Genomic DNA, 25,777 nt, shown 5'->3' on the forward strand with positions numbered 1-25,777 from the left:
TAGGTTAGCCCCCCCCCCCCCCCCCCCCTGCTGTGGTCATCTAGAAGCTAGGTTCCCCCTCGACCCAGTAGCACAGTGACTGCAGTCTCCGAGCGTCCTGGTGACCTTGTCGCGACCCCAGTTCAGTGGTCATCGTGACATTCATGTTTACTACTTCAGCATTGCCATTGTCAGTACGAGTCACTTATGATTTCTTAGAAATTCCTCATAAAAATCTGATTTTTGTCGGGGAAAAATCTCGACTTTTCTAATTTTGTGTTCATTATAATTGATATATGATTTTTAAAACATGGAAGTAAACTTAACGTAATGTTCAAACTCTTTAAACAAAATAATGAATTTGCATTACCGTATCATATTCAAGATTATTTTTTTTGTGAGACTGTGCTTGGAAGTTATTTAATATTTTAATTTAATGTCTTTATTTAATTTAGGTGTTCAGACATGATTATAGTATAGCCAGGAATTAACCCCCCCCCCCCCCCCCTTTTCTTTTATTACAAAAAAGCTATAAATGTTGATTGACAACATTGGGGTCTTAATATTAAAACCAACTTTACATTTAAAAAATGTTGTGGAGTTTTTCTTGCTGTAAATGAAATTAAATATAAGGTCATAGTTTCATAAATTGTCAGATTGTCTTCTGAAATTTTAAAAATATATTTTGAAAAATATTTATATGCATCATTTTTGACATCTGAGTTTACAGAGACTGTGTGTGGTGTATTGAAACTGTTCAATCTTATTTAGCAGATTTGATGTTCCAAATAATTTGCTCAGTGACGGTCAAAGTGGTGAGAGTTACAGCTGCATTTAGCACGGCTGGTTCTGCAGAATGAACTGCCAGTGTCGTCTACTGGCAACGTCAAACAAAACAGCCCCAAACACGCCATCTACCAGTGTAGCTTTTGAGGGCGAACTGTAGCGTGATTAATACGAGGTGTAGTGTGACTAGCACAATGTGTAGCATGACTAGCACAAGTTGTAGCGTGACTAGAGTGGGTAGCATGACTAGCATGAGATGTAGCTTGACTAACGCAAGGTATAGTGTGACTATGCCTTGCGCGAGGTAGAATGACTAGCGCAAAGTGTAATGTGACTAGCGCACGGTGTAGTGTAACTAACACATAGTATAGTTTGACAATCATGAATTGTAGTTTGACTGGCACCAGGCATAGCTTGACTAAGATTAGGTGTAGTGTGACTAGCACGAGGCGTAGTTTACTAGCACGAGGCATAGCTGACTAGCACGAGGCATAGCTGACTAGCACGAGGTGTAGCAAGACTAGCATGAGGCGTAGCGTGACTAGCACGAGGTGCCCACAGCCGCAGAGCGACGCCATCCTGGGCTGGGTGGACAAGAGCGGCCGGCCCTTCCTCATGGACACGTGGATGGGCGGCTACACGGCGCCGCAGCTAGACGACTCCCAGGAGGCAGAGCTGAAGTCGGGCCGAGTCAAGGACGGAGTCACCACGCTCACCTTCACCCGCAAGAGGCTCTCCTCTGATCCCAAGGTCAGCCCGTCCTGCACTCCCAGATGGTGCATGCATGTCTCGTTACAACACTGTGGGCGGTCTGTACCACGGTCGCTGGACCGAACATCAGTATAGTTGGAACCCGAATACCAAATGTGGAAATTTGAAATGTAACCCACTGAAACACAGGAAAAACCGCAGTAAAATGAAAACGGACAATAATGATAAACTCTGAACGTGAGCAACTTGGTTGGTGCTGGATTACAGACTGTGCCAATCCGTGGAATGCCGGATTAAAGATCTTCACTGTATCCAGCTCTAGAACATAAAAATTCTTAAATTTGAAGTAGATAATTTGTAATGAGATTTCTTTCTACTGCAGTGAGGTTTGTTCGAAATAAACTACAGTAACAGGCATTCATTTGAACACTTTCACTCTTCTTAACCTTCACTACTCCATCCAGAATGTTCACTAGGCTTCTCAGATCACTGCACGTTTGCACACAGCAGTCAGCTGACCAACTTACATTACTGTAGGCCTACCGTACAACAATATTGTAGTGTCAATCCTAAATTATTTTGTGTCCCTGAAATATGTTTTTGAGTCATGACCTTTACCATTGCTTGATTTTGAAAATCTGACCCTGACATGGCTTAGAACCCGACCTCGGGACCTTTTGGTTACTGCTGTTTTAATTACGTAATCAATAATTTAACTAACCCCCTCTGAAAACAAAGCACCTGATTATATTTGGTTTGTTCTGAGGGTTTTCACACTCTATAACAGTTTTGAAAAAAAATGTAATTGCATAATAAATGTGAACATTCCTGTCAACTATCTCTCTCTTCTTTAAACATATCTCGAGCAAACATTTTTGAAGTGAAGCTTCGTATATTCTTGTTGAGTCTGTTTGTGTAAAAAAATATGAAATTCCTTACAGAATATGGGGAGGTACGAAAAAAACACCATCCTCTATGCTGATGGCATGTGTGTGCGTGTAACATCCTCATAAGGATTTATAAATTCGTGCTCACTACTGAAGTTCCTCAACTGTTGGTGTGCATGTTACAAAGTCAAATATAAATTAAATTTAGGTATCTAGTAGAATCAAGGACAGTTCGTGTTACAAGTTCATGCCTGTATATGTTTGTGTGTGTGCATATATGTATATACATATATAAATTACAAAATACATACTTGGGCCATGCTAGAAATAGTAATATGTGGCCTCTTGAAAATTATACGCAGTCTCTACATTTTTAACTCTGGCATTACATTGAATTTATTGGTTAGTACATAAACAAAATTTGAACTGTTTTAAAAATTTTGATTATGAAAATATATTTTGAAAACAAATTTGCTGTCACCTGCACATACTTATATCATTTTTTTAAAATTTGGATGGCTTTGTTTTTCACTCTGGACAATGTGCATGTTAACAGCATATACACGTTGATTGCACGAGGTGAGACCACGCAGCTACGAATATGCTTGATGAACTGGTAACAGCAGGTGTGCACCGAGCATGTCTCTTCCCCCTCGTCTCTTCCAGGTGCCTTTTATCTGCCTGCTCCTTGTCCCCTCCAGGCTTCCTCGGAGGCCTCTCTTCCGTCCAGCTGACGGGGCGAGGCAGTGTCGTTGCAGTTGTCCCTCGTGCGGTGCGTGACGGGCACGGGTGTGTGTGTGCAGGACATCTCGCTGGCGGAGGACAACTGCGTGTACTTCATGTTCCCGGTGAAGGGGGGCTCCTTCCACGCCGTCAACAAGAAGATAGGCAAGCACCAGGAGACGCCGCGCCTGTCTGCGGAGAGGGTGTGCGTGAAGCCCTGCTTCGAAGGTAGCCCTTGCTTCTGAGATATAACTAATTAACTTGAAAGTTGTATGAGATATAGATAACAGGGTGGCTGCAAGCAGTGGCATAGCCAGGATTTGTGTATGGGGGCTGATAAGAAGCATGGCCCCCCCGTGTTAAAGCGGGGGGGGGGGGGGGGGCTGGAGGGCGTCCTCCCCCGGAAAATTTGGATTTTAAGGTGTAAAATAGTGCTATTTTAGCAGTTTTTGGTACTTAAATTTAAATATTGTAATGGTAAAATTTTTTATTAATTTTAATATGAAATTTCTTTGAGTGATGAATAAGAAATTATTTAAGGTTTTAGTGCTGGGGGGGGGGGGGGTGATTGAACCTCTAACCCCCCCCCACCCGCGGCTACGCCCCTGGCTGCAAGTCAGGAAAGTCACGAAAAAGTAAGGAAACTGGACTGGTGACTGAAGTCGTGAATTGGTCGCTAAATAAACAGCAATGGTGCGGAAGGTCACGAAACTTTAATTTCCAGCAGCAGTTGTTAACTTGCGTTCACAGATGTGCTCCACTTCCAGTGCATGTTTTTATTTCATGTGTTTGAAAATTAGTAAGAGACAATATGAGTAACACTCTCAAGACAATATTGTAATATATTGATTTTCCTTCAAGTCTTGCATATGAGATATGAACATTTGGTTGTACCATGTGAAGACAATTATTTACATTGGCTTCGGCACTAGTTCTAATTACGTATTTCAACTACAGCAGTCCTCACATGACTCGTCAAAACTATGGCTAGCCTGAGCAGTGCTGGAGATACAACCAACAAAATATATTTCGGCAGTTGTTAAACTGTCAAATGAGATATGTACGTAATCTTCACAGCGTTTTCGAAAGTTTGTGGTTAAAAATAGAAACATTCATTATTGTTTTCATGTTCAGATGAAGACATGCTCAATTTCTACTTTAAAATCATTATAAATCCTTGTGCAACACGTGGACTTCATCACTGATGTATGCATTGATACGTAAGTGCAATTATTGTTCAACCTAGTGAAATAGTGAAATTGTTACATATTAAGTAGAAATTCCATATGTGGCCAGTTTTTATTTTATTCTGTATAAGCAGGAAGGAGCTTCCTCTGTTCGAAAGCGGTTAAAACATTCTGACTTTTAACGAGGTGTCACGAGATGGAATGGCACTTGTCAAGGCACTGCCGGCCATATGCACGTGACAGTAAAGGTTGCTAGAATGCGCAGTGTGGCGTGCGTGTGTGACGTGCGTGTGTGACTTGCGTGTGCGGCAGACGAGAACGCCGTGGCGCCCAGCACCACGCCCGCCCCGCCGCGGCTCGCCTACAGCGTGGAGGTGATGCTCACGAACCTCGGAGAGAACTACCGGGTGCCGGAGCCCGGCACGCCCGAGTACGACATGCTGGCGGAGAGCGTCACAGACGGCCTGGGAGGCGCCCTCAGGACGCTCCCTGCCTTCTACCAGCTGCGGCTCGACCAGCTGCAGGGGTGAGCCTTCCTTCCTTGCCCCCCGTCGTAGCACCACTCGCCGTCCACGGTCGTCGTGACAGCCTACTCTCGCTGCTTGTGCTTGCTCTGAAGTCATTTACAGTATTTTTACTGTCTTAAAATAATATGTTCATGAAATGTCTAAAATAAGATTTTGTGTTTTAAGCTGTGTGAGATTTTAGTTTGAAAATTTATTGTATGAAGACACCAACATTTTAACACTAACACATATTATATAAAATGTCATCGAAGAGTGACCACCGTATAAATCTTAGGGAAGCTCCGTTAAAGTTTCATCGATGGCACATGGATTCAAACAGAGATAATCACAATAAATTAGCTGTTGACACAAAATGTATAGATAAGTCAACGTTATAATATTGATAGGTAAATTATATAACTAAACTTGTAATATGAAAAGTATATTCTTATATCACAATACGAAACCACTCAAGGAAAAAAAAATTGTATAAAAACTGGAATTTCTTTCCTTACAAAAATAATACATTACAAAATCAAACAATGTTTTATGTCGTCAAGGGATTCGCTTGAGGATGGTAATGCGGAAACAATGAGCTCCACCGTACTGTGATACGGACACAGCGGATGTGACGTCATCCGTGTGGAAGCATGACGTATTCCTCTAGCGCAGTTTCTCTGGTGTACCTGAACTTGGCCCGCTCTCAGCATTGGGCTCCCTATGAGAGGTTATTATTTGAGAGGGCTCTTATAGGCGTCCCTCACGCTGATCTCGCTGTGAGTGGTCAACACGTGGACAAATGCAGAAAGAAGTACACGTTAGGGATGGGTCTGTCCCGGTTCTCGGTTCTGCCGGCTCTCAGAAAGTTAACCTGCACCAAGAACCATAAATATAATGTTGGTACCGGTGCCGATACTACGGAGAGCATAACAGCTAATACTTTCCCCCTGTAAAACGCAGTGTTATATTGCTGGCGACCAGCACGCAGGAGGAGGACTGTAAGCACAGATGTTACCAGAGTCTCGGACAGAGGAAACTGCAGGATCACTGAGAAGACCTTGATGCCCGCAGGTTCTAGGTTTACAAAGTCAGTGACGAGCTTGGAATGCCGCTCAGCTTCAAGATTATCTGCCTTGAGGGAAAACTGAAGATGAGAAATTGATTCTCTCGCATTTGTCAGATCAAGAGTTTGTTTCTGAAAAAAGACAACTTAAAGGAAGTTTCAGAGCCATTACATATCTCTGACGAAACAATCCTACAATACTATCAAAACTTTGGCCTTTGCTCTGTGTTCTTGTCCTTCCAGTTTGAAATTGTTGAAATAGTTTCCATAATTGGTTGCAATTCAGTAGCAAACTGAAGTATTCTATTATGTTGCTTAGCCGTTATTATGTTGCAAAGTTGTGTAAGTTTTTACTCCCTGAGAACTGTTGCAAAGCTGTACTGCGCTTAGGAAAACAAAAGTAAGTGACCACATCTTTCATTAAGTCCACTTTTTTTTTTTCTATAATCCCAATAGTACCTCTTATAATCTGGAACTAGCAATAAATGAGAAACTTAACTTGGCAGGTACGGTAGAACATCAGCTGGTGAAAAGTGTGTGCGTGTCCAGTGGCGTGCCCAGGATTTTGCTCTGGGGGGGTCAGGCAGAATGCTAGGGCCTTTCCGGGGGGTCTGGGGGGTATGGAATACCCCCCAGCTAGGTGGGAGGTCCGGGGGTCCTCCCCCGGGAAAATGTTGAAAAATACGTGTTCAATGATGCTGATTTAGGCTATCTAAAAATACTGGCCGTAACTTCATAAAAGTAAATATTTATTTTTTTCATTTTATGAATTATATATTAAAATATTTTTAGTCCTGGGGGGGGGGGGTCCGGTCACGCTCGTCCCCCCCCCCTAGGTACGCCCCTGTGTGTGTGTGTTGGTTGAGGGTGACGTGTGGTGTCGTGGTGTTGGCAGGACTGGGACGAACGTGGTGGCGAAGATGAAGCTGCTGCTGGACAAGGCACAGTTCGAGACGGGGCGCGCGCTCGGCTCGCAGCCTGAGACGGAGAACCCCGCGCGGAGGGCGCTGGAGGAGACGGTGGCCAGCGGGCGTGTGGGCGCGCTCACCGTCAACCCGGACTACCTGGTGTTCCAGCCGCAGGGCGGTGAGTGGCGCGCCCTGATCACCGCCGTCTCCGCGGTAGTCTCCTCGCATGCAGGCAGGGCAACCCATCCATGTGTTCCTTCAAGGAAATATCTCAAACAACAAAAACAGATTTCAAACATTAAGTTCAGTATCTTCATTCTTTGTGAATTAAACCATAGAAAAATTACTGTCTGTGCGATTACAGTTCAGTTTACTCCAATATCTTTATTGCCAAGCACTTATGCTTCTGCTTACATTAAGTTAATGAACTTTTTTGTTCGATTGAAATTGTCACTTGCTAGCAGGTAGTACTAAATTAAAAAATTTATTGTTATTATTATAAATTTTAAAAAAGAGGTTTCATCTACTGATAGCACTGACTGAAACTTGACGCCTACTGCCTCCTGCGGCTACGGTTAAGGGTGATGATGACAGTTGGCGCGTGGTTTACCCACGCTCCAACTCACACAGCAAAGAGAGATTGTGTGACGTCATTATGTGGCTTGCCAGCGGTAGTGTGTGGAGCCAAACAAAGTTACTCCAGGCTGTCACAGCTCCTAGGATGCTAGTAGCTACTAACCCTGCAGAGAAATAAGCAATGTATTTGTTGGTTTTGTTCAATGAGCACACGCACTGTACATTAAATACGCGTGGTGTGACCTTTTTCCTGCACTGAGTCGGGGACCCCTTGGTGTACGTCTCGGAATGGAGCACGGAAGGTAGCCGGTCCACTCGACCATTGCGGGATATCGTCTGTAGTGAACGTTCTACTGACCGCAAGGCTGATCGCTCAACCCAGCTAGTTACCTACTGGGCAGTCGTGATATGCGGATTTGAGGCTCGAGGAACATAGTACGCTGAACAAAAGATCCTAACATAATAATTCACGGTGAGTCCGTTGCATGGCACATGTACATTAACGTAACACAGTACCTTAACACATGACACTAAACACCTGTAGGCTTCAATCTGAGGCCGGCTCTAGGTTGCATTTCCGTAAAAAAATAAACCCTTCACATACTGTTGTAAAATGTTTACATGGGCAGGTGGCTGGTTGCTCTTTTTAAATGTTTCCTGCAAGTAAATTACATAACAATTAGGAGACAGCAGTGATTATTGCGCTGGCAATAGCCACTTTGGCGTTCGCAGCTGTCTCACATGCTGTGCTGCACTGACCTGCTCCTGGCTAGTGTTCGGCACGGTGCACGGCCTACACCGACTACACACCCTTGTTGAGGCGCGGATGTGGCATAACGGCCCGTGCGACTAGAGGGAGCACCGGCGGTGGGCGTCAAACTCATTTAATTGTTTTAGAAGGTATGAAATGAGTTAATTTTTAAACTAGAAACAATGTTGAATATTTTCTTTCATTGTAACAGATGAGCAGTTTGCTCATCGTCAGCAAGTGGCAGCACTGTTGCTGATTCGTGCTGTATGTGGGGAAGCGTCTGGAACCATAGAAGCATTAAGTTCGTACATTCGTACAAGTAATGAACAAAACTGAAAACAAGTTTGAAATCCAAGACTCAAATATAACATTTAATTATTTGGATATCCATCACCTATTTTTACTTCAGACTTTCAATCGTCATAACATTAGCGAAAAACATGTGTCAACCTCTGATTGGTGGCCTTCGCAAGTTTTCCAACCTCTTCTTGCTTATTGACATTCTTTATCAGCATTTTTGGCTTTCCTCCTTATCTTTTGTCTTCACGAAGCTCAGTCTACTTGATTTTCTGCATTAGCGTAGCATTGCTACGTTGGGATGAAAACTGCCTTGCTTATGACAGCCTGCGAAAAGCTGTTAGATGGTATGAAGCTCCTGAGCTTGTGCAGACGTGCTCGTGTACGCATGCTGATGCGTGATGCGGGTCGCCGTGTTGCAGTGACCACAAACCTGTCGGAGGAGGACACGGCGGACACGCGCGGCGACCTGCTGCTGTCCACCACCAAGCTGTACATCGTGCTGGCCTGCATCGCCGCGCTCGTGCTGGTGGCGGTGATCCAGGCCGTGTGCACCATCTACCGCACCGTCAGCAGTCCGGCGACGCACAGCAAGGTGAGTGTGGCTCGCCTGCACTGCCTCTAGCCCCGTATTCTTGTATCACATAGTTCTCCAATTATTGTTACATTGATGGGAACTCTCGATGACCCATGTTGCAGCTCATCCCCGTGGCTTCTGTAGAACCATAGAAACAGCCTGTGTCATTCCCAAGAAATCTCCATCAAAAGTGAAGAAATAAATTAGCATGAAATTTGATTGCACATACTTTTGCTAACTTACAATTATTTGTAGGGCTTGCATTGTTGCTACCCCGAATTTATAAGCCTCGATATGTTAAAATAATAATAATTGAAAAATAAAATATATTTAAAAACTTAAGTTGTGGTAACACTTAAGTTGTGCTGTCGCTCGCCTAGAAGGCAATGTTGCGGTACACTGGCCCTCTCTTCCCTTGCTAGCAGCAGTGACCGGCTGTCTTACTGCTTGTCTCTCACCCCTGCTGTCCCACAAGACCGCGTGCGCTGCAGGTAACCACATGAGCCACGCTCTGGGCATCGCTGCACGCCCAGTTGTCAGGCACAGCTCAGCTTTTAGGCTTTTTTTCACACATGAGTGAGGAGATCTTTGTTTGCTTTGTTGTTTGTTTTTATTCCCAAGTAATAACAAATTTATATCAATAGAAAATATTCTTAAATTTACTTCGAGATGCCCAAGACAGTACACATAGTATACACATTGCTAAAACTTATTTTATACTTCATGAGGGAAACAAGATTTTATTTTGTAAAAGGAAAAAATATTATTTTCTTCCTTAGGGCCAGTGAAAACAAACATCTTACTGGCTGCTTGCTAAAAGCTAGTGCACACATTTCCTTTAACTTTAATTTTGCAACAACTTGAAGTTGAATATGCTCTTATTGGAGTCATTTAGTTTGGAAAATATGTGGCTAATATATTAAATTATTATTTTAAAATTTAATTAATTTATCTTCTTGCAACAGGCTATTGTGCACTTTGCACTGGCCGCTTGCAAGTTCGTTATGACTCTGTTTTAACATGACCATAACAAATATTCCAAAAGTATGAGTTTCCAGAGCATTTTTAGGCCTGTGTATCGCATGCTCATCAGATTATAGGATCATCCCAGATTTTAGATTATCCGGGGCCTCTTTCCCCTTGGTTAGCACGGATAATCGGCCATTACTGAACTTGGAAAACATTTGGTTCTATTTGCCATTCAAGACTTCAAAGTTACTGAGAACACAGTAATTAAACTAACCAGATAGTAGAAAGCGAGAAAAGTAGAACAGTCTGTAACTTCACTAGCTGTGGTAGAGTCAGTGTTGAGTTGGTGAGTCAGTGTGATCACTGATGACACCGAGTGCAGGAGTGAATTCCCAAGCAGGTGTCATTTCAGCAGTGCCAACACGCCACCCGGCTAGACCTGGACCACGGGACGGCCCCCAGTCTCGGCACTTGCTGCAACTCAACACCCATCAGTTCTCAGTTGTCTTGTGTCGCCTGAGTACGCACGCTCAGGCAGACTTTGTATTTGTACAAATGTGTGTTTGCTTTCTGTGTGTCTCTTTACTTGTGTTGCTGTCAACTTTCAACTTTAAGTTAATTTTCGTGAATGCTTTTTTCTTCTGTCTTAGATATTACTCATACCTGTAATTTACTCTCTTTTTTCTCACCTCGTGCTTGGTCCAAGTGCTAACTCAACATAACACGTTTTACGACCAGACTGCAGACAGCTCAGTGTGTGCTAACTGTGTGTCCCAGAGGGTGTTTGCCATCCCGCTGGCTCACGCTCGTCCCAGAGACCCCAGCCGCACCTGGAGGGGCTGAGTGGTGAGTGCTGGAGTCCCGCCTCGCTCCTCCCCACTGCTTTGCTTCAACCACCACCACCTCTCACGCATCTCCGTCTGCAGTTTACACAACCTCCAGAGACAACGACAACTTTGATAGCTTTCAGATGAAAAATAGTGAAATCCTTGCGCTGAAATGCTGTGCACTTAGCAGCGTATTGACTCAGTCACACTCCAGTCTGATGTGCATGTGGTCTGTTTGTCATTTCGTCTTGACCTACCAGCTGAGATAGCTGACGACCGCAGTCAGAATTATTTGGACGTTACCAAAGCCAACATTGTGACATACAAACAAAACTAGAGCTGTAATAAAGTGATTTATCAAAACAAATGTATTAATTAGAGGATTTATTGATGACAGTAATCACACTCGGTCTGTGTACTCTCAAACACGCTCTTTCAGTTTTCCTCTTTACAACAGCAACTCTGTAGATGGCGTTTGAATCACGAGGGTTCTCCTGTGTTTGACACGTTCATCCGTGCAGGCCATGACCGTCCGTGCAGACGCCACAACCCAGCGAGCCGGAGGACACTTGCTAACGTTGCTTGGGAACCAGATGCTTGGTGAAGGGTGGTAGCTTCCTGGATCTAACACGTGGTCGGAGTGGTCAGGCCTTTGTCCCGGCTGTTACCTGCATGTACGTGGCTCACGGGCACCACCGGTCGTGGTTGGGCCCTGTGCCGCAACCGTGCCTCATTCACACCCGCTGTCTCCAAGTGTAACTTGTGTCGTGGCTGGGTGAAGGTAGTTGAAGAAACCACTCACAACTGAATATCGGGGATTGCAGAGATATAACGTGGCTGTTCTTGAGGTGCGACCGCCAATTGTTGCAGGACCACTTGATACCCAGCTCAGCGTGGAAGGACTACTCGGCGGCCAACACCAACTATGCCTTCGAGGCGTTCGAGTCGGAGGAGAAGCCGCCCGCCGCCGGCAACGGGCGCAGCAACGGGGCCGCTCGCGCCGCGCCAGACAACACGCACAAGCCCCTGTCGGCGCTGGCCCAGCTCACTGGGGACACGCGGTCCTTGCAGCGGGCTCCCGGGCCCCAGCGCCGGCCGGGCGGCGCGCCAGAGCGCACCACGTACTCCCTGCCGCGCACGGCGCCTCCCGCGGCCCACCAGCGCGGCTACCACACCCAGGACCGCAGTCGGGGGCCCCCGCGGCCCCACTCGGAGCTGCAGCCCGACTTCTACTTCATGCCGTCCCAGCGCAAGTACTCGGGCGAGGTGGTGCGCGTGTACGTCGACTACAACAACAAGTAGTTGCTCGGTCCGGTTCCCAGTGTTGGACGGTCCTCCACCAGCGAACTAACTGTATTCTTAGGAATAACGATGGCATCGGAAAGTGTCCCTGCCTATTCAACAACGAATCTTTATACGGGTGTGAAATGCAGGTGTGATAGCGGACGTCGGGACAGAGTAGAGACGTGGTCGAATACACCACACGGCTTGCACGCGCCTGAGCCACGCCAAAGTAACCGAGACTTATCGAGAAGACTAATGTGTCAGTATGAAGTTACGTAGTTAGAAAACTGTCGAAACATATCCAACGAATATTATGAGGAAATTTTCTAAATGATATGTTTGAAATGTGCTGTGCATTTGTGGGTGTCAGCATACAGGCATTTAATTTTTAATCTTATCTTTAATATTTTTGATCTAATAAGAACATATATGTAATATACAGAGAAGAAACTAATATAAACTAAGTCTTTTATAGGTTTGTTTGGTGATGTAATATATTGTACAGTTACATACAGTAAAAAAAAAAAATTTATTTTCATTTAACAGCTATATGAATTTTATATAACATTTAAAAATGTGTAAAAAATGAAAAATATTTTATATAGGTAATGATTATTTTATCTCTTTTTGGTGTGTTTTTTATTTCATTGCAATCTATGACATAAAATATTTCAGAAAATAATAGTTTAAATAAAACCAAATAAATACAATATATAAATTTTAAAATTAATATTTAAAATGATGATTTTTAATGAAAATGTATATGTAATATAAAAGTACACACAACATAATTTATAACTGTATGGTGCTCAAAAAACATAATAAAGTTTGTAATACACATCTGTATTTCTAATTTTTGTTATTATTTTACTAGGCCATGTGTTGTAAATATACTGGCAGTAAATTATGAGCCTGTTGGTCTAAGATGTACTGAGAGGCGAGTCCTTGCCCACAAATTAAATACATAGGATACACAGGTTCTGTTTCCTACGAAAGGCATTTGTATTAAGAATAAAGTAAAAAGTTTTTGTTTCAAAATATCACATGCCTCTGGAAGAGTGTTCTTGCAGTGGCGTCGGTCAGTATTATTCTCTGGGGAGGGAACATTCTTGGATAAATTTTATTGTTCTTCAAGTCATAGACTCAACTAAAATTTACTGTTATTTAACTATCAATCCTTATTACTGCTTAGATTGTAATGTCTGTGATATTTCAAATTCAGTCTCATATTACTTTCTTATCCTGTGAGCCGAAAATTAGTATTTTCTTGGCTCAGTTTTTCAATTTTAATTTATTAAGATATTTTTGCCTTCCCATAAGCTAGAGTACCCCATCAAAATGTATTTTCTCATCTATACCACCCAGGGCTATACATATTAAAACTTTACTAGTGAGTCTTAGAGAGTCTCAACGTCTCAACAGAGACATGCAGACGCTTACACGCAGCGTAGGCTAGCCGAGTCAATTTTATCTCGCCGGCATGCAGGAACAGACATGATAACTCTCCCTGCCTGACGTGCCTTCCGCCTTGTTTCTCACGCAGGGGTACCTGCCTCGTCAGGCGAGCCTAGCTCGCTTTCCCAGGCTCGAGGCCTGGCGAGCAAAGCGGATGTGCTGGTCTCGGCATAAAACAAGCACTTCCCCGCCACCCCTGGCCCTCTTAGGTTTTCTGCTATGCTTCCAGGAACCATGACAGAGGCAAGGACCATGCCCCTTCCCTCGTCAACCCCTCCTCTCCTTTAGGAACAAGTCACGCCTACGCTTGTGCTCCACGCACGAGGCTTGTGCCTGATCTCTCGAGCTCAACCGAAACTAAGCATGCTAATGTCAGTTTCTCCCGCCAGGGAGCACCACCTCCCAATCCCCCTTTGCCTTAGACGGCATACAGCAACACCACCGCTCGGTGCGCTATCTCATGGTGCCCGTGCCAACTAAAAATGGCGCAGCCATAGAGAGTTTTAGATTTTTTTTCTTGCGGCACAAGCCCTGACCAATCCCAAGGCACTTTTCCTCCCATGGCCTACATAGCTCCGCCCACTCTGTTTCTCTCTTCCCCCCTCCCCCTTTTCCGTTTTGAGCCCATGCAGGAACTAAGGGACGCTCTCAAGTAGAGAGAGTCGTCAATCAACTGTGGTACAGGGAGCATCCTACATCTGCCGCGCTACTTCTGCCGCGACCGCGTCTCTCCTGAGAAGTCGGACATCAAAGATTATAGGATGTAGTCGCGACGACCAGGGGAAAACCCCCTTACAATTTTAAAGTTTAGATTTACTTCATATTAGTGTTAGTGTTTTTCTGGTGAATTAAGTGCGTGCAACCGCGCTAGTGGACGTCTACCATCACATGGATAGATAGTAACACCGACCTACCCCACATAGAGATTTTAGTGCCCTTTTGATTTCCTGTTTTCTTGAGCCCTTTGTGGCCGAGAACTTTCCCGCTGGCCATAACCACTTAATAACACTGTACAAACTTTTGTTTTCACAGTGGGGTTTTCCATCCCCAGTGATGGGTAGACAACCACATCTACCCCCACTGAGTTCCTGATTTCGGCCATCTAAATTCCACGCATCATGCTGTCAACTTTAGTCCGCTATAATCCCCATCACGCCGTTCGGCTGTCAGCACTTCGCATGCAGCTAAGTCTATGTTTGGAAGACACAATGTAAGAAAACTTAAAGTTTTAAATTGTCTACGAACAATTTGCGAACTATTCAACTACCATTTAAAGAAAAAGGTATAAAATATAGTAATGAAAAGTACTGGTCAATCCAAAATAATGGAAAGTTGTTTATTTTTGATTTTATTACTATGAAACCTTGTTTGTGCAACTTGCTTTAAAATAAATGTAATCTGTAAAGTAATTATCAAAGTATCCGCGGCTGGCCTGCCTGTAGTAAAATTCAATTCTATTATAATTTAATGTACTAATTTTTGAGTTTACTGAACCTGTGAATTTTCATAAAAATATTTATTGTCATTAGTTTGTAAGTCATTAAAGTGGCGACCAAAAGTATTAACTTCCGCACTTTGATAAATCTGGCTTGTCCAAAATAAAATAAGTTAACTATTAAAATAATCTAGAAGTAACCAGATTTCAGTGTTTTATTTATATTTTTATATATTACGATCCACCTTAACACCCACCAACCTTTTGGGGTGTTAACACCTAAATTCTTTGTTTTTTACCTGTGTTCCGCCTCTGTTCACTGTTCATATGTCTTCTTGATGTATGCCATAGCCCGTACGTTTCTAGGCCTTTTTGTTTTGAAGTACCTACTAAGTCTACAGGGACACAGGTTTATTACACCTGGTAGAAGACAGTTTCCTATTTGGTGGTCACATGGAAGTGAAACACTTCAAATATGTGATGTTTTTCTTTTAAATCTAACAGTTGTGTGGCGTGGGCTCACACCTTGGTCCAGAACGAGATGATGAGGTAGTCTTTCACCAGATTTGACTCAGGGATGAGCAACTTCACGCAAATGAGGCGGGGTCGCGTGGCTTGACGGAGACGCCACCACGATCAGCAGTGGTCTGGTAAGAGCTAGGAAGAGGGAGCTAGTTGGCTTGGAAGTGACTGGTTAGACGTCACATCCACCGCATCACGTTGCGAGGCAGCATCAGCGTCCGGGGCTGGGCACATCACGCTCCGACTGGAGCTGCCTCGTGGCGGGAAGCAGATGGAAATACAAACAAACATTACGGTTCAAATTGTATCCTGTATAAACTAAATAACGGAAAATGCAACATATATACTTATATTACATAAATTTCATATTGTTATTTATTTATGCAAGTATTTTAAGTGACAAAAAAAATTCAGGGTTACAGGATTGTATATTAAAGAAAGAGGTACTGGTCAAAAAATGCTGTTAACAGTTAAACTAAAACAGAAATAATCCTTGTATGTTTGATACAAAACCACACAGGAGGACATTAACACAGAGTTAAATGTGATAAGTCAGAAATGTACACTATTCGATTCTTTTTCTTAAATGAAAAATGACTGAAATGAAAGTTTCAATGAAGGACATACAAATTTACTTTATCCAAATAATGTTTTTAAAAAATATATATTTTAAATATGATACAGTGATATTTGTAAATTGTTATTAGGCTAGTTCTACAAATGTTGCCCTTGGCATAAAAAATTTCTTGTTTTTACTTGCAACTCTGTATCTTTTGTAAATATCTTCACCCTAACATTTTAAAAAACAGAGTAAGAAAGCACTGCTCTTTCTCATCACTCCACATTGGTAGAAAAATAGTTTATTCAACAACCTTTATTGGGAATATTAATCTGTACCGTACCTAAATGAAATGCATTCACACAGCTGTATACAGTAACCTTTACTCTTAAATGGGATTCTAATATATATATTCAATAATCAAAGAAATTATTCAGTATACTGTTCTTTTGAAAAAAAAATTGCTAATTTTGATTAAAAAATGCTTTCTGAAAGCCAATACATTTTTTTGATACCTAGTAATAATTGTTCCACAAACTAAAATCTACAGTCATTAATTAAAGGAAGGTTGGGTTCGCCATCAACCCGCTAGTATCACAGTTCTGGTTGTTCCTTGTTTTGCACATCAGCTAGTACTTCTACCAGCTACAGGAACACCGCTTACGCAACAAGCAGTAGATTGACATGGAAAGGAATGTTGATGAAAAGTAGTGTCCATTCATGGGTGATTGGTATCAAGTTTTTCCATAGACATAGGTGTCTCGTAGTCTTCCCCAGTTCTCCTTGATGAGATCCGAGCCCTTCTCCGCCACCATGTAGGTGGGGGCGTTGGTGTGGCAGCTGGGAATGCTGGGCATCACGGATGCGTCGATGACTCGCAGGTACTTTATGCCGTGCACTCGCAGGCGGGGGTCCACGACGGCCGTGGGGTCGCCGGCGGGCCCCATCTTGCAGGAGCCCGAATAGTGGTAGATGGTGAAGGTCAGCTGGCGCGCCGCGCAGCCCCAGTACTCGTCCGACCCGAACTCGAATCCTCGACAAGCTGGAAGCTTCTTATCGTGGATTCTGGAGCCCAGTTTTCGCATGGCCGCAGTTTCGCCTAGTTGCACCGCTTTCTTGATGCCGGCTACCATCGTATCCAAATCATCTTTCACTGTGTAATAGTTAGCGTATATCAATGGTTTATGGTAAGGATTTATATCCCTGAGCATAATTCTGCCCTTGCTTTTTGGCCGTAAAATCATCGGTAGAACCATCCACGTGTCTTCATTTTCAATCTCTTTGTAAACTTCGTCAAATAATGTATCGTCAATTCCAAAATTTCTTCTCAGCGTGGGATCGGAAACTATAGAACCACCCTGGAAAAATATTTCCATGTCAGGATATCCATCGGTGTCATTGGGATTTTTAAGGTCAAAGAATGATATGGCTTCGCAACCACCTGGTACAGTAAAAGGGCCACTTTGATTGGAAAAATATTGAATGTAGTTATTTGGATTGGCTATTAAATCATATGTTCGTAAGGACGAAGAATTGCAAATGAAAACTAGACCACCAAGAGCTATGTGATCCATGAGATTGTAGCCTACTTTCAGATCTTTTATAACAGGTATTTTGAGACTTCTCAAATGCTCCCGTGGACCTATGCCAGACAGCATGAGAAGCTGAGGGGAGTTAACGGCACCTGCAGATACAATCACCTCTCTCTTAGCCATCACTCTGAACGTTCTACGCTTGTTCACAAACTCCACTCCATAAGCAGCTTTTGTTCTGGGGTCAATGAGGATTCTAGTCACATGTGACTGTTTCTTCACATGTAAATTCTTCCTGTCACGTATTGGGTGAAGAAAAGCGCGGGACCCACTCCAGCGCGACCCGTTCTTCATGTTGACCTGCAGATAAGAGATACCAACTTGGGTCTTGCCGTTGTAGTCCACGACTCTAGATCCTGTCTCCAGGCCAGCTTGGATGAACCCATCAACTAGGGCTGTACGATAAGGAATGTTACTAACGGATAAGTAGCCTCCTTTGGAGTGATACTCCTCGTCCACTTCCATCCCCTCGATGTTGTTGTCCTCGGACTTGAGGAAGTAGGGCAGGACGTCGTCGAAGCCCCAACCGTCGTTGCCCATGCTGCGCCAGTTGTCGTAGTCGCGCCAGTTGCCTCGAGTGTAGATCATGTAGTTGAGAACACTGGAACCGCCCATGACCTTTCCACGTGGCCAGTTGCACCGCCGGTTGGTGTGGCCCAGACACGCGGTGTCCGAGGGCTCCGTCTTGTACTTCCAGTTGGCCTCGGAGAACTGCAGGTAGTTGGCGAGGATGGGGATGTCCATGACGTAGTTTTCCTCGCGCCCCGCCTCTATGAGCAGCACGGTCCAGTCCGGGACCTCGGTGAGTCTGTTGGCGACCACGCAGCCCGCGCTGCCGGCGCCCACCACGATGAAGTCGTACTCTCTGTATATCTCCACCTCGTCCCGGGGCTCGTTGTTGGCCTGAGCGACGCCATCTCGGAGGATGGTCGCCAGGGCATCGCCTGTCTGCAGCGCCTGGGAGGCCGAGTGTCGCACCAGCAGGAGCAGCAGCGCCAGTCGCCTCATGATGTGGCCTGCAACACATGCATGTCCTTTGCACACCCTGTTGTCTACTGTCCGTCTCGCACCCAGCTGTGTGTTTCTCGCTCCCTGCTGTCTGCTAACACCCTGCTGTCTGCTGTTCACACGAAACTGCCCTGTCCTGTGACTTGGGCACTGCCCCCGCGCCCAAGACAGCCACTGAACATGTACATTAGGTTCACACCTCAAATTTGCATCAATACTCCCCCAGGCAGGTAATCCCATTAGGGCATAGTCCTGGTTAGGAGAAAGATGGGTCTTTTACATGCCAGACACTGTCACCAGAGCCTAACATGGGTTCCTATAACCGGGAAATAGATTCGCCGTTTCCAATCGCGGCATGTTACTGGAGAGCGCCCGACTAGGTCGAGAGGTTGAGGAGACCCATCCCAACTTCGGCCCCACCGAAACACCCCCAGCTCCGCCGTCTACCCCCAGACCTCCAACAGAGCCAGCCCCCTCTGAGGGATCTGAGTAGCAACGACATGGAACCATACCTCTCACATCCCTGGGACCCCTCGGTCACCCAGTTACTCGTGATCCAGCTGAGGCCTATCCAACCTCTACTAGCTCAGCAGGCTAGTACCCGAGCTTAAGTAGCTCAACACATCCACTCTTCAACAGGGCGGGGACCCTTCGGAGTGTTCTCCAAGCATAGGAGGACCACTACCACCACGTTTCCTACTCCGATCCTGATCCTGAGCCATTAGAGGAAATCTCAGCAGGGAACTATCACAGTAAAGGATCAGTCCCATGGCACCCTTCATCTTCAGGTATAGTGCTTTCCCAGGCAGCCTCATAGCGGGAGAGCACCCCCTAATCCGGACTTGGATGTCCTTGGGTACTTCAATATCAGCATATCCCCCGCCCGAAGGTTACAGCTTTGCCAGAGCCCGGGTAGGTATGGTAACACCAAACCAAGGATTGCCTTAATTACCATCCCTTAGACCATCCACCGCCCGAAGGTTACAGCTTTGCCAGAGCCCGGGTGCCCGGACAGGGAGTGAAACCCCGCCATGCTACCGCCCTTCGCTATTCCATATGCATCCTAGATTCTTCACGTTGAATCCAATGCTTTGAGACACCACCTAGGGTTTGGGGGTCCAAAACCCCCCGGTGGACTTTCTGCAGTAGCAAGTCGTAGTCACCTACCCACAGCTTACTAATCCACCAGAATTCCCGTTCCGACATACCGAGGAAGTCTGAGGAGTGGGCACCCCCGGCATTTCCCATATTTGTTTAAACACTGGCGCCACGAGAAGGCTATGGGTTGCCGTAAGCGGGAGAGGCTGTATATTCGCATCGCATGCTCTTTTTGGATCTTGCAGAGAGCTTCACTCAGATACTAGAGCCGACTACTACTCCGACACTTCATAGGTCCGCTCTTCATCCCACAAGGTTGACGGGAAACAATGTGGGACGCAAGACCCTTAAGCCACTGAACAACAAGATGTCAGCACACAGTCCGACACACCAGCAGTAAGACACACAAAGGCATCGCAGACTCCAGACGCCCACGAAGAGGACGCAGCCAGCGGAGAGGTCGTCCTCCGGGCACAGCCTCTACAGCCTCTACAGCCTCTACAGCCTCTATAGGATGTCCTTGGAGCTCCTGGCCACGGAGAGGGGAGGTCTCGCATCCCACACACTCCAGACGGCAATGCCTCGAGGGGTGTCGTCCAGAACAGTTTTGGAATAGAAATCTTGTCGTATTTGTTTGTTTGCTGTTGTAGGATGTTTGCTGCTCCCTGGCTTCACTCGTTGTGGCCAGGCATTTGTGCTTCATTGTTGGTACAAAAGCTACGGCCTAATTCTAATACAAATAATATTCATGCACAAATATGTTTCATATAATTCTAATAAAATAATTACAAAATTTATTTTATCAGGGATGGTTTTAGCAGCAGATGGATAACCTCTCTGTTTTTATTTTGTTAAATTTATATAAAATATATTAAAAGTGTTAGAATTATGGTTATTTTATTTTAATAATTTAGCCAAAAAAAAAAAAAAAGGAATTTAATTGTGGTTTTGTTGAGGTTTTTACAACCACTTGTGCATTTCAAGAATTTTGCGTTGTAAATGAGCCATTTTTCGAAATGGTCGAGTCTTTACGTTAACCACGTTAAACTGAGTAACACATCCCCCCCCCCCCCTCCCACCATAAATAATGCTTCTGAAAGCACGAGCTGCCAAAACGTTGCAGCGCAGTGTTGAGTAAACACGGCGCCTTTGTGACAACGTGAGTGCCGTGTTGTGAAGCGAGGCTGTGAAGCGTGCCACATAAAGTACACAATGTTATTTATCTGCGGGACACAGCCCGGCACTGCGTCCACAGCTCCAACGAGTTCTCCTACAGAATAAAACACACTGGAATGTCCATTCTAGTTTGTTTGGATACAGTTGCACGTACTTTTAATATCGTAGATTAATTAATTAATCCTGATGGCCATCCGTTTATTTACTCATTTTAACTTAGATTTAATTGGCAGTGCAAGAAATGAATTTTTTTTCTTTCTTTCAAGATAAAAACACTTAGATTTAATTGGCAGTGCAAGAAATGAATTTTTTTCTTTCTTTCAAGATAAAAACACTTGCTTAAAAATTCATAAAAAAACTTATAATTAGTGTTTAAGTTTTTTTATATATTAAGATAACTGCAACCTACAAACTTTTTATCTGAAAATGACGGAGTTTTCTAATCACCAGGTGGATGCAATTATTCCATAAAATGGCATTAAAATTTATATGTTACGCTCAACTAAGACAGCAAATTTTAAAAGTTATTTTAAAACTAGAAACATTCAATAATTTCTATCATTTTTTTTTTCGCCAACAATGTTTATTAATATGTATAAGATTGAAACAAACTCGGTTTGTTGGAAGGATGGACCAAAAGGAAGAGGCAATCAGAAGGTTTGATTTGGACAGACTAACAAGTAAATACAGATAAAATAAATACAGCTCTTGCCAAAATAATTTTATCAGAAAATAAAGATATTGTAATTTAAAATAATACAATAATTGCTCTAGTTAGAGCTGAAACTCGTGACGAATGGCTAACTATTGCAAGGCGTGGTTGTACCTGTTTGGTTGGTTGTTCTCTAGTTCACAGGCCTGGCGTCTCACCGCTTGCTCGTGATTGGTTGAGCTAAGAGCATGGACCCTCCCCTCCTCGCAGCAGAGGGATGGCGCAGGTACAGCTGCGGTCAAGAACTGCGAGACACGCCTGCAAGGAAACAGTTTCTGTGTATTTTCAAACACGTGTGCCAACACAACAATCACACCACATGCTACAGTGTTGCCACACTGTGCAGTCACGTGAGCAGCCAGGATAGCTGGCAGCTCCGACACACCCTGGCCTAGCACTATACACCTGCCTGTCATCCAGAGTAGACGTAAGGCCCGACACTAGTAGAAGTACTTAGCCAGGGGGTTCATATTGTTGCGGTTTATTAATGTGGGGAGAACTGGGTTCGTAATGGATAGCCCAATTAAGATTTATCACAGTTTTATTGATTACTAATATTTACACTAAACACATATCACTGACACTCAAATGTTTATCAAGTCACTGAATGTCTGCAAGTTCCTCACGGCACTCACTGTCGCGGCTCCAGTACCCAGGGGTGTCCTCGGAGGAACGAGAGGGGCTGATGAGCCGCGTGTTCCCGAACAGTCGAGAAGGGCGTCGCTAGCTCACGCGACGACCCGCGGAATTCGCAAGGCCGCTCAGCGGTGAATAACGTCGCCGAGGCAGGGCTTCGTGCAGGACGCGGAGGGGAAGGGGGTAGCGACGGCCCTTGTAATCCGGCCAGGCACGCGTGGCATGCCTCACGTCAGTGGACGCCGCGTGACGTCAGTAGCCGCCAGCCAGCTCCGAACCTGGCATCGTGGTCTGGTCTCTCGTAGTAGTAACAATATTATATATATATTTACAAGTAATTGATCTTAATAATAGAATATTGAAATTTTAAAATGAAAATTGTTTGTCAAACTAAAATCGCAGGAAATAGTAGAATTTCAGTAGGCTACTCCGTTTGCACATAGACTTATTAAGTGATGATTTTGCGTGAGAAAATAAAAGTGGACATTTTATATTTTGTTCATTTTTTTTATTTTTAATAATTTGTTGTTAGTTCTTTGATTTCATTAAGACAAGTCATAAATACATATATTAATGTTAATAAACACACATTCATTATATGAAATACATACTTACAAATGTGCAAACTGGCATGAAATACAGACTATAAGTACTCGAAAACACAATCCCTGCTATTCATGTGTATAAGGTCTGCAATATGTAGGAAATACACTAATGTTGCCCACGAGTGATCACAATAATATTTCCAAGATTATATCTTTGTAACCTTATGCAGATAAATTGCTGTTATTTTCTAATTCTCTTTGCGCAAACTGTTTTTTCTTTTAAATTCCGGAAGGGTGGGTCCGGACCCCCATGACCCCTCAAGCTACCCCCTCCAGGCTACGACCCTGGCTGTTGGAAGTTCGCTTCATTGTTGAACATAGCAGCGCGACGTGCTAGCCCGCCGACGGCACACACTGCATCCGCGTCTACTCACGTCTACTCTCTGTCTGGCAACAAAGATTACTTTAAAATGAACTATTTTCAAAATAATCTGTGCTGTATTTTTATTAGTTTGTTAGTTATACCTGTCGATTTAACAAAGAGCGCGTGATATATATATATTTTTTTGCTCGTGGGGTTTGTAGATGTTAAGTATTGTTGTACATACACTCGTGAATGCAAAAATAACAACTGATGTTCAAAATAAACAACCATGTGCATGATATAACAAGTATGTTTGTTTGTTTAGCGTCGACAAGAAAGTCAGGGTCTAAAGGCCCCCACACACGTACTTCTGACTGCTCAGTCCGAACTGACAGTTTGGACTGGATTGAGGCCCTCTGCACACACAAGTCCATGTGCTCAGTTCGGAACGAACTGTTTTAACTGTCCGTTTGGACTGAACTGAAGCCTTCCCCACACACGATCAGTCTTCTGGTTGCTGTTACTGTTCGATGTATCGTTTCATCGTGGAATATGGAATAAACTTCGGTTGTTACGATTGCTGTTGCACTTGACGTTAGAGAAAGATGTCTGCCACGACACTCAGCTGATGGGCTGATGGACTGGCGACACGCGGCAGTTCCGACAGAGCGCGTGTGTGGGCCTCAGTGATGCAAGACTGGGGTCTGCCTGCGACGGCGCCAGCCCCGGGTGTCGTGTGGACTCGTCGTCGTGTCCCTCGTGCAAGGACGCGACAACCGCTCTCGACACGACGAACATGACGGTTCACAACAACAACTGTTCCTAATTGTCGCTTGCCTCTGCGCACGCCCACAAATGTGACTTTCATTTTCAGCTACGTTTACAACTTCGCTTTATGGCCCCGTTTGTGAATCAGTTGATGGGACTTCAAATTTAAATTTCTCGGTAAAAAGATTGTTCTTAAGGTCCCATCACCCCCCCCCCCCCCTTTCCCCCGGTTGTAATATCTCATTTTCATGAAATAGTTTATTATGTAGGACAATTATATAAACATTACAATTTGTTTTCTGTATCGAATGGTATCACCACCTATATGCTATTTGTTATCTTCCATTTGTAAAAAGTCAAACAATTATTTATAATTCTAAGTTTTGTTTAACTATTTGTGCCGTGGTTACTCAACAGAAGTTCCTTTTCCGTTTTTATACAGATTGTTAACACATCCTTAATCGCTTCTATAATATAATATTCAATTAATTTCTCTATGGAAATCTACAATGAGCGAAAAAACAATAATCGTATATGGAAGGTGAAGCCGGACCTGGCCGACATAGGCCAATCATCTGGCGTACCGGCGGCGCCAGGCTTACACCAGCGCAGTCTGGCGGAGAAGGTCGCCAGCCCTCGAGTGTGATTGGCTAGAGCGTTGTTAAGTCACCATTACGTCCACCATGTTGCTCACGTTCGATGTCGGAGGTTGTGTGTTGGCCGTCCAAACACTCTGCCCGACTGTTTACCGGCGTCCCGCGTTCTGCCGGCCAATCACAGTGCAGCTGCTGTGTTACGTAACGAGTGATCCGTCATAAAATAACTACGCCATTTTAAATATTTGTTTTTTTTTCTGCCAGCCAGTAATGTTGTCAGTAAGTTAGCGTTTTGAAAATACTCAAGCACGTAAAACTCTCCGCTATAAAGTACCGCCTCTAGCAGTGCTCTCGGTGTCATGACCATTGGCTGTGGCATGAGGCATGCGGCATGAGGCATGATGCATGAAGCATGTGGCGAGGGTCGGCTCGGAGCTGACTGGCACAGCTGACAGCGAACTGAGTCGAGCTCGGAGCAGTGCTGCCACCACACAACCTACAACCGGATACTTCGCGGAGCTCAGCAACAAGACGAAGTTCGGAACCTGCTATGCTTGTAAATTTTCCGCAATTGGGCCACAGTCTCCGACGTACCATGTGAAACTTTCGGCCTACAGGTAATGTATGGCGAAAGTCCCCACTGAACAGACGGTAGCAGCTGACAGCAGTAGGACCACTGACCTGCCTCCGGGGGACACGGCAGACAGGCTGCAGCGCGCGGCAGGGTCGGCATGGCTCGCCCGAGCGAGGCTGGTCCAGCTACAGACGCGCACCGGACCTGGAGGGGCAGGCGACTGGCCGAGGCTGCGGGCTCCAGGCAGGTCCAGCACGAGCCCCCTCCCCTCCCTGTCACCCCCACTCCGCCACCCGTCACCGCTCAGCGCTCACCCTGCTGGGCGGCACTCCAGCATCATCGCACAAGCTACAAGTAGAGACCGGAAAAATTCGCGGATTCATTTCACGATATGCTAGAATCCAAACAACTGTACATTTATATTGCTTCTGTGATTGGCTTACAGTTTATCTGAAGGACTTTTAGCCAATGGGAAACCTTCAACCAAAAAAGTATCGAATCGCAAGCGTCCCAGTTGACAAGTGTCACGAGTCAATATCCAATGAGCAAGTGGCATTTGCCTGAGTATTTAGAGGGTTATGGAGTCTATCCTAGAGGTCATCGAAAGCGCGAATTTTTCCAGTCTCTAGCTATAAGGCATCCAACTACTATAGTTTGAATCTACAAAAAAAAAATGGTATTAAATTAATTTTTAACTACCTGAAGG

General features: G+C 44.5%; 2 protein-coding genes across 3 annotated transcripts in view; one reads left to right on the plus strand and one right to left on the minus strand.

Annotated features, from left to right (window-relative positions):
• LOC134539799 (uncharacterized) overlaps positions 1–15,124 on the plus strand; it is a 67,175-nt gene extending 52,051 nt beyond the window's left edge. Inside the window, exons 15-21 of one of the 2 annotated variants that reach the window (XM_063382068.1) lie at positions 1,327–1,515; positions 3,167–3,314; positions 4,586–4,799; positions 6,738–6,928; positions 8,797–8,969; positions 10,698–10,766; positions 11,618–11,719. In XM_063382068.1, the coding sequence (XP_063238138.1) occupies positions 1,327–1,515; positions 3,167–3,314; positions 4,586–4,799; positions 6,738–6,928; positions 8,797–8,969; positions 10,698–10,763 (981 nt within the window). In that variant the 3' untranslated portion in view covers positions 10,764–10,766; positions 11,618–11,719. Of the gene's footprint in view, positions 1–1,326; positions 1,516–3,166; positions 3,315–4,585; positions 4,800–6,737; positions 6,929–8,796; positions 8,970–10,697; positions 10,767–11,617 lie in introns of both variants that reach the window. The other variant, XM_063382067.1, reaches the window with a different exon arrangement.
• A 1,126-nt stretch (positions 15,125–16,250) lies between these two features.
• LOC134539800 (glucose dehydrogenase [FAD, quinone]-like) lies at positions 16,251–25,292 on the minus strand. The gene is made up of 3 exons (XM_063382070.1): positions 25,179–25,292; positions 21,703–21,846; positions 16,251–18,610 (listed from the first exon to the last, which is right to left on the minus strand). Exon 3 carries the CDS (start codon positions 18,600–18,602, stop codon positions 16,737–16,739), a length of 1,866 nt encoding a protein of 621 aa, XP_063238140.1. The 5' UTR covers positions 18,603–18,610; positions 21,703–21,846; positions 25,179–25,292; the 3' UTR covers positions 16,251–16,736.
• Between the last annotated feature and the right edge of the window lie 485 nt (positions 25,293–25,777).

The sequence above is a fragment of the Bacillus rossius genome, chromosome 16 (assembly GCF_032445375.1).
Source record: "Bacillus rossius redtenbacheri isolate Brsri chromosome 16, Brsri_v3, whole genome shotgun sequence".
NCBI classification, from domain to species: domain Eukaryota; kingdom Metazoa; phylum Arthropoda; class Insecta; order Phasmatodea; family Bacillidae; genus Bacillus; species Bacillus rossius.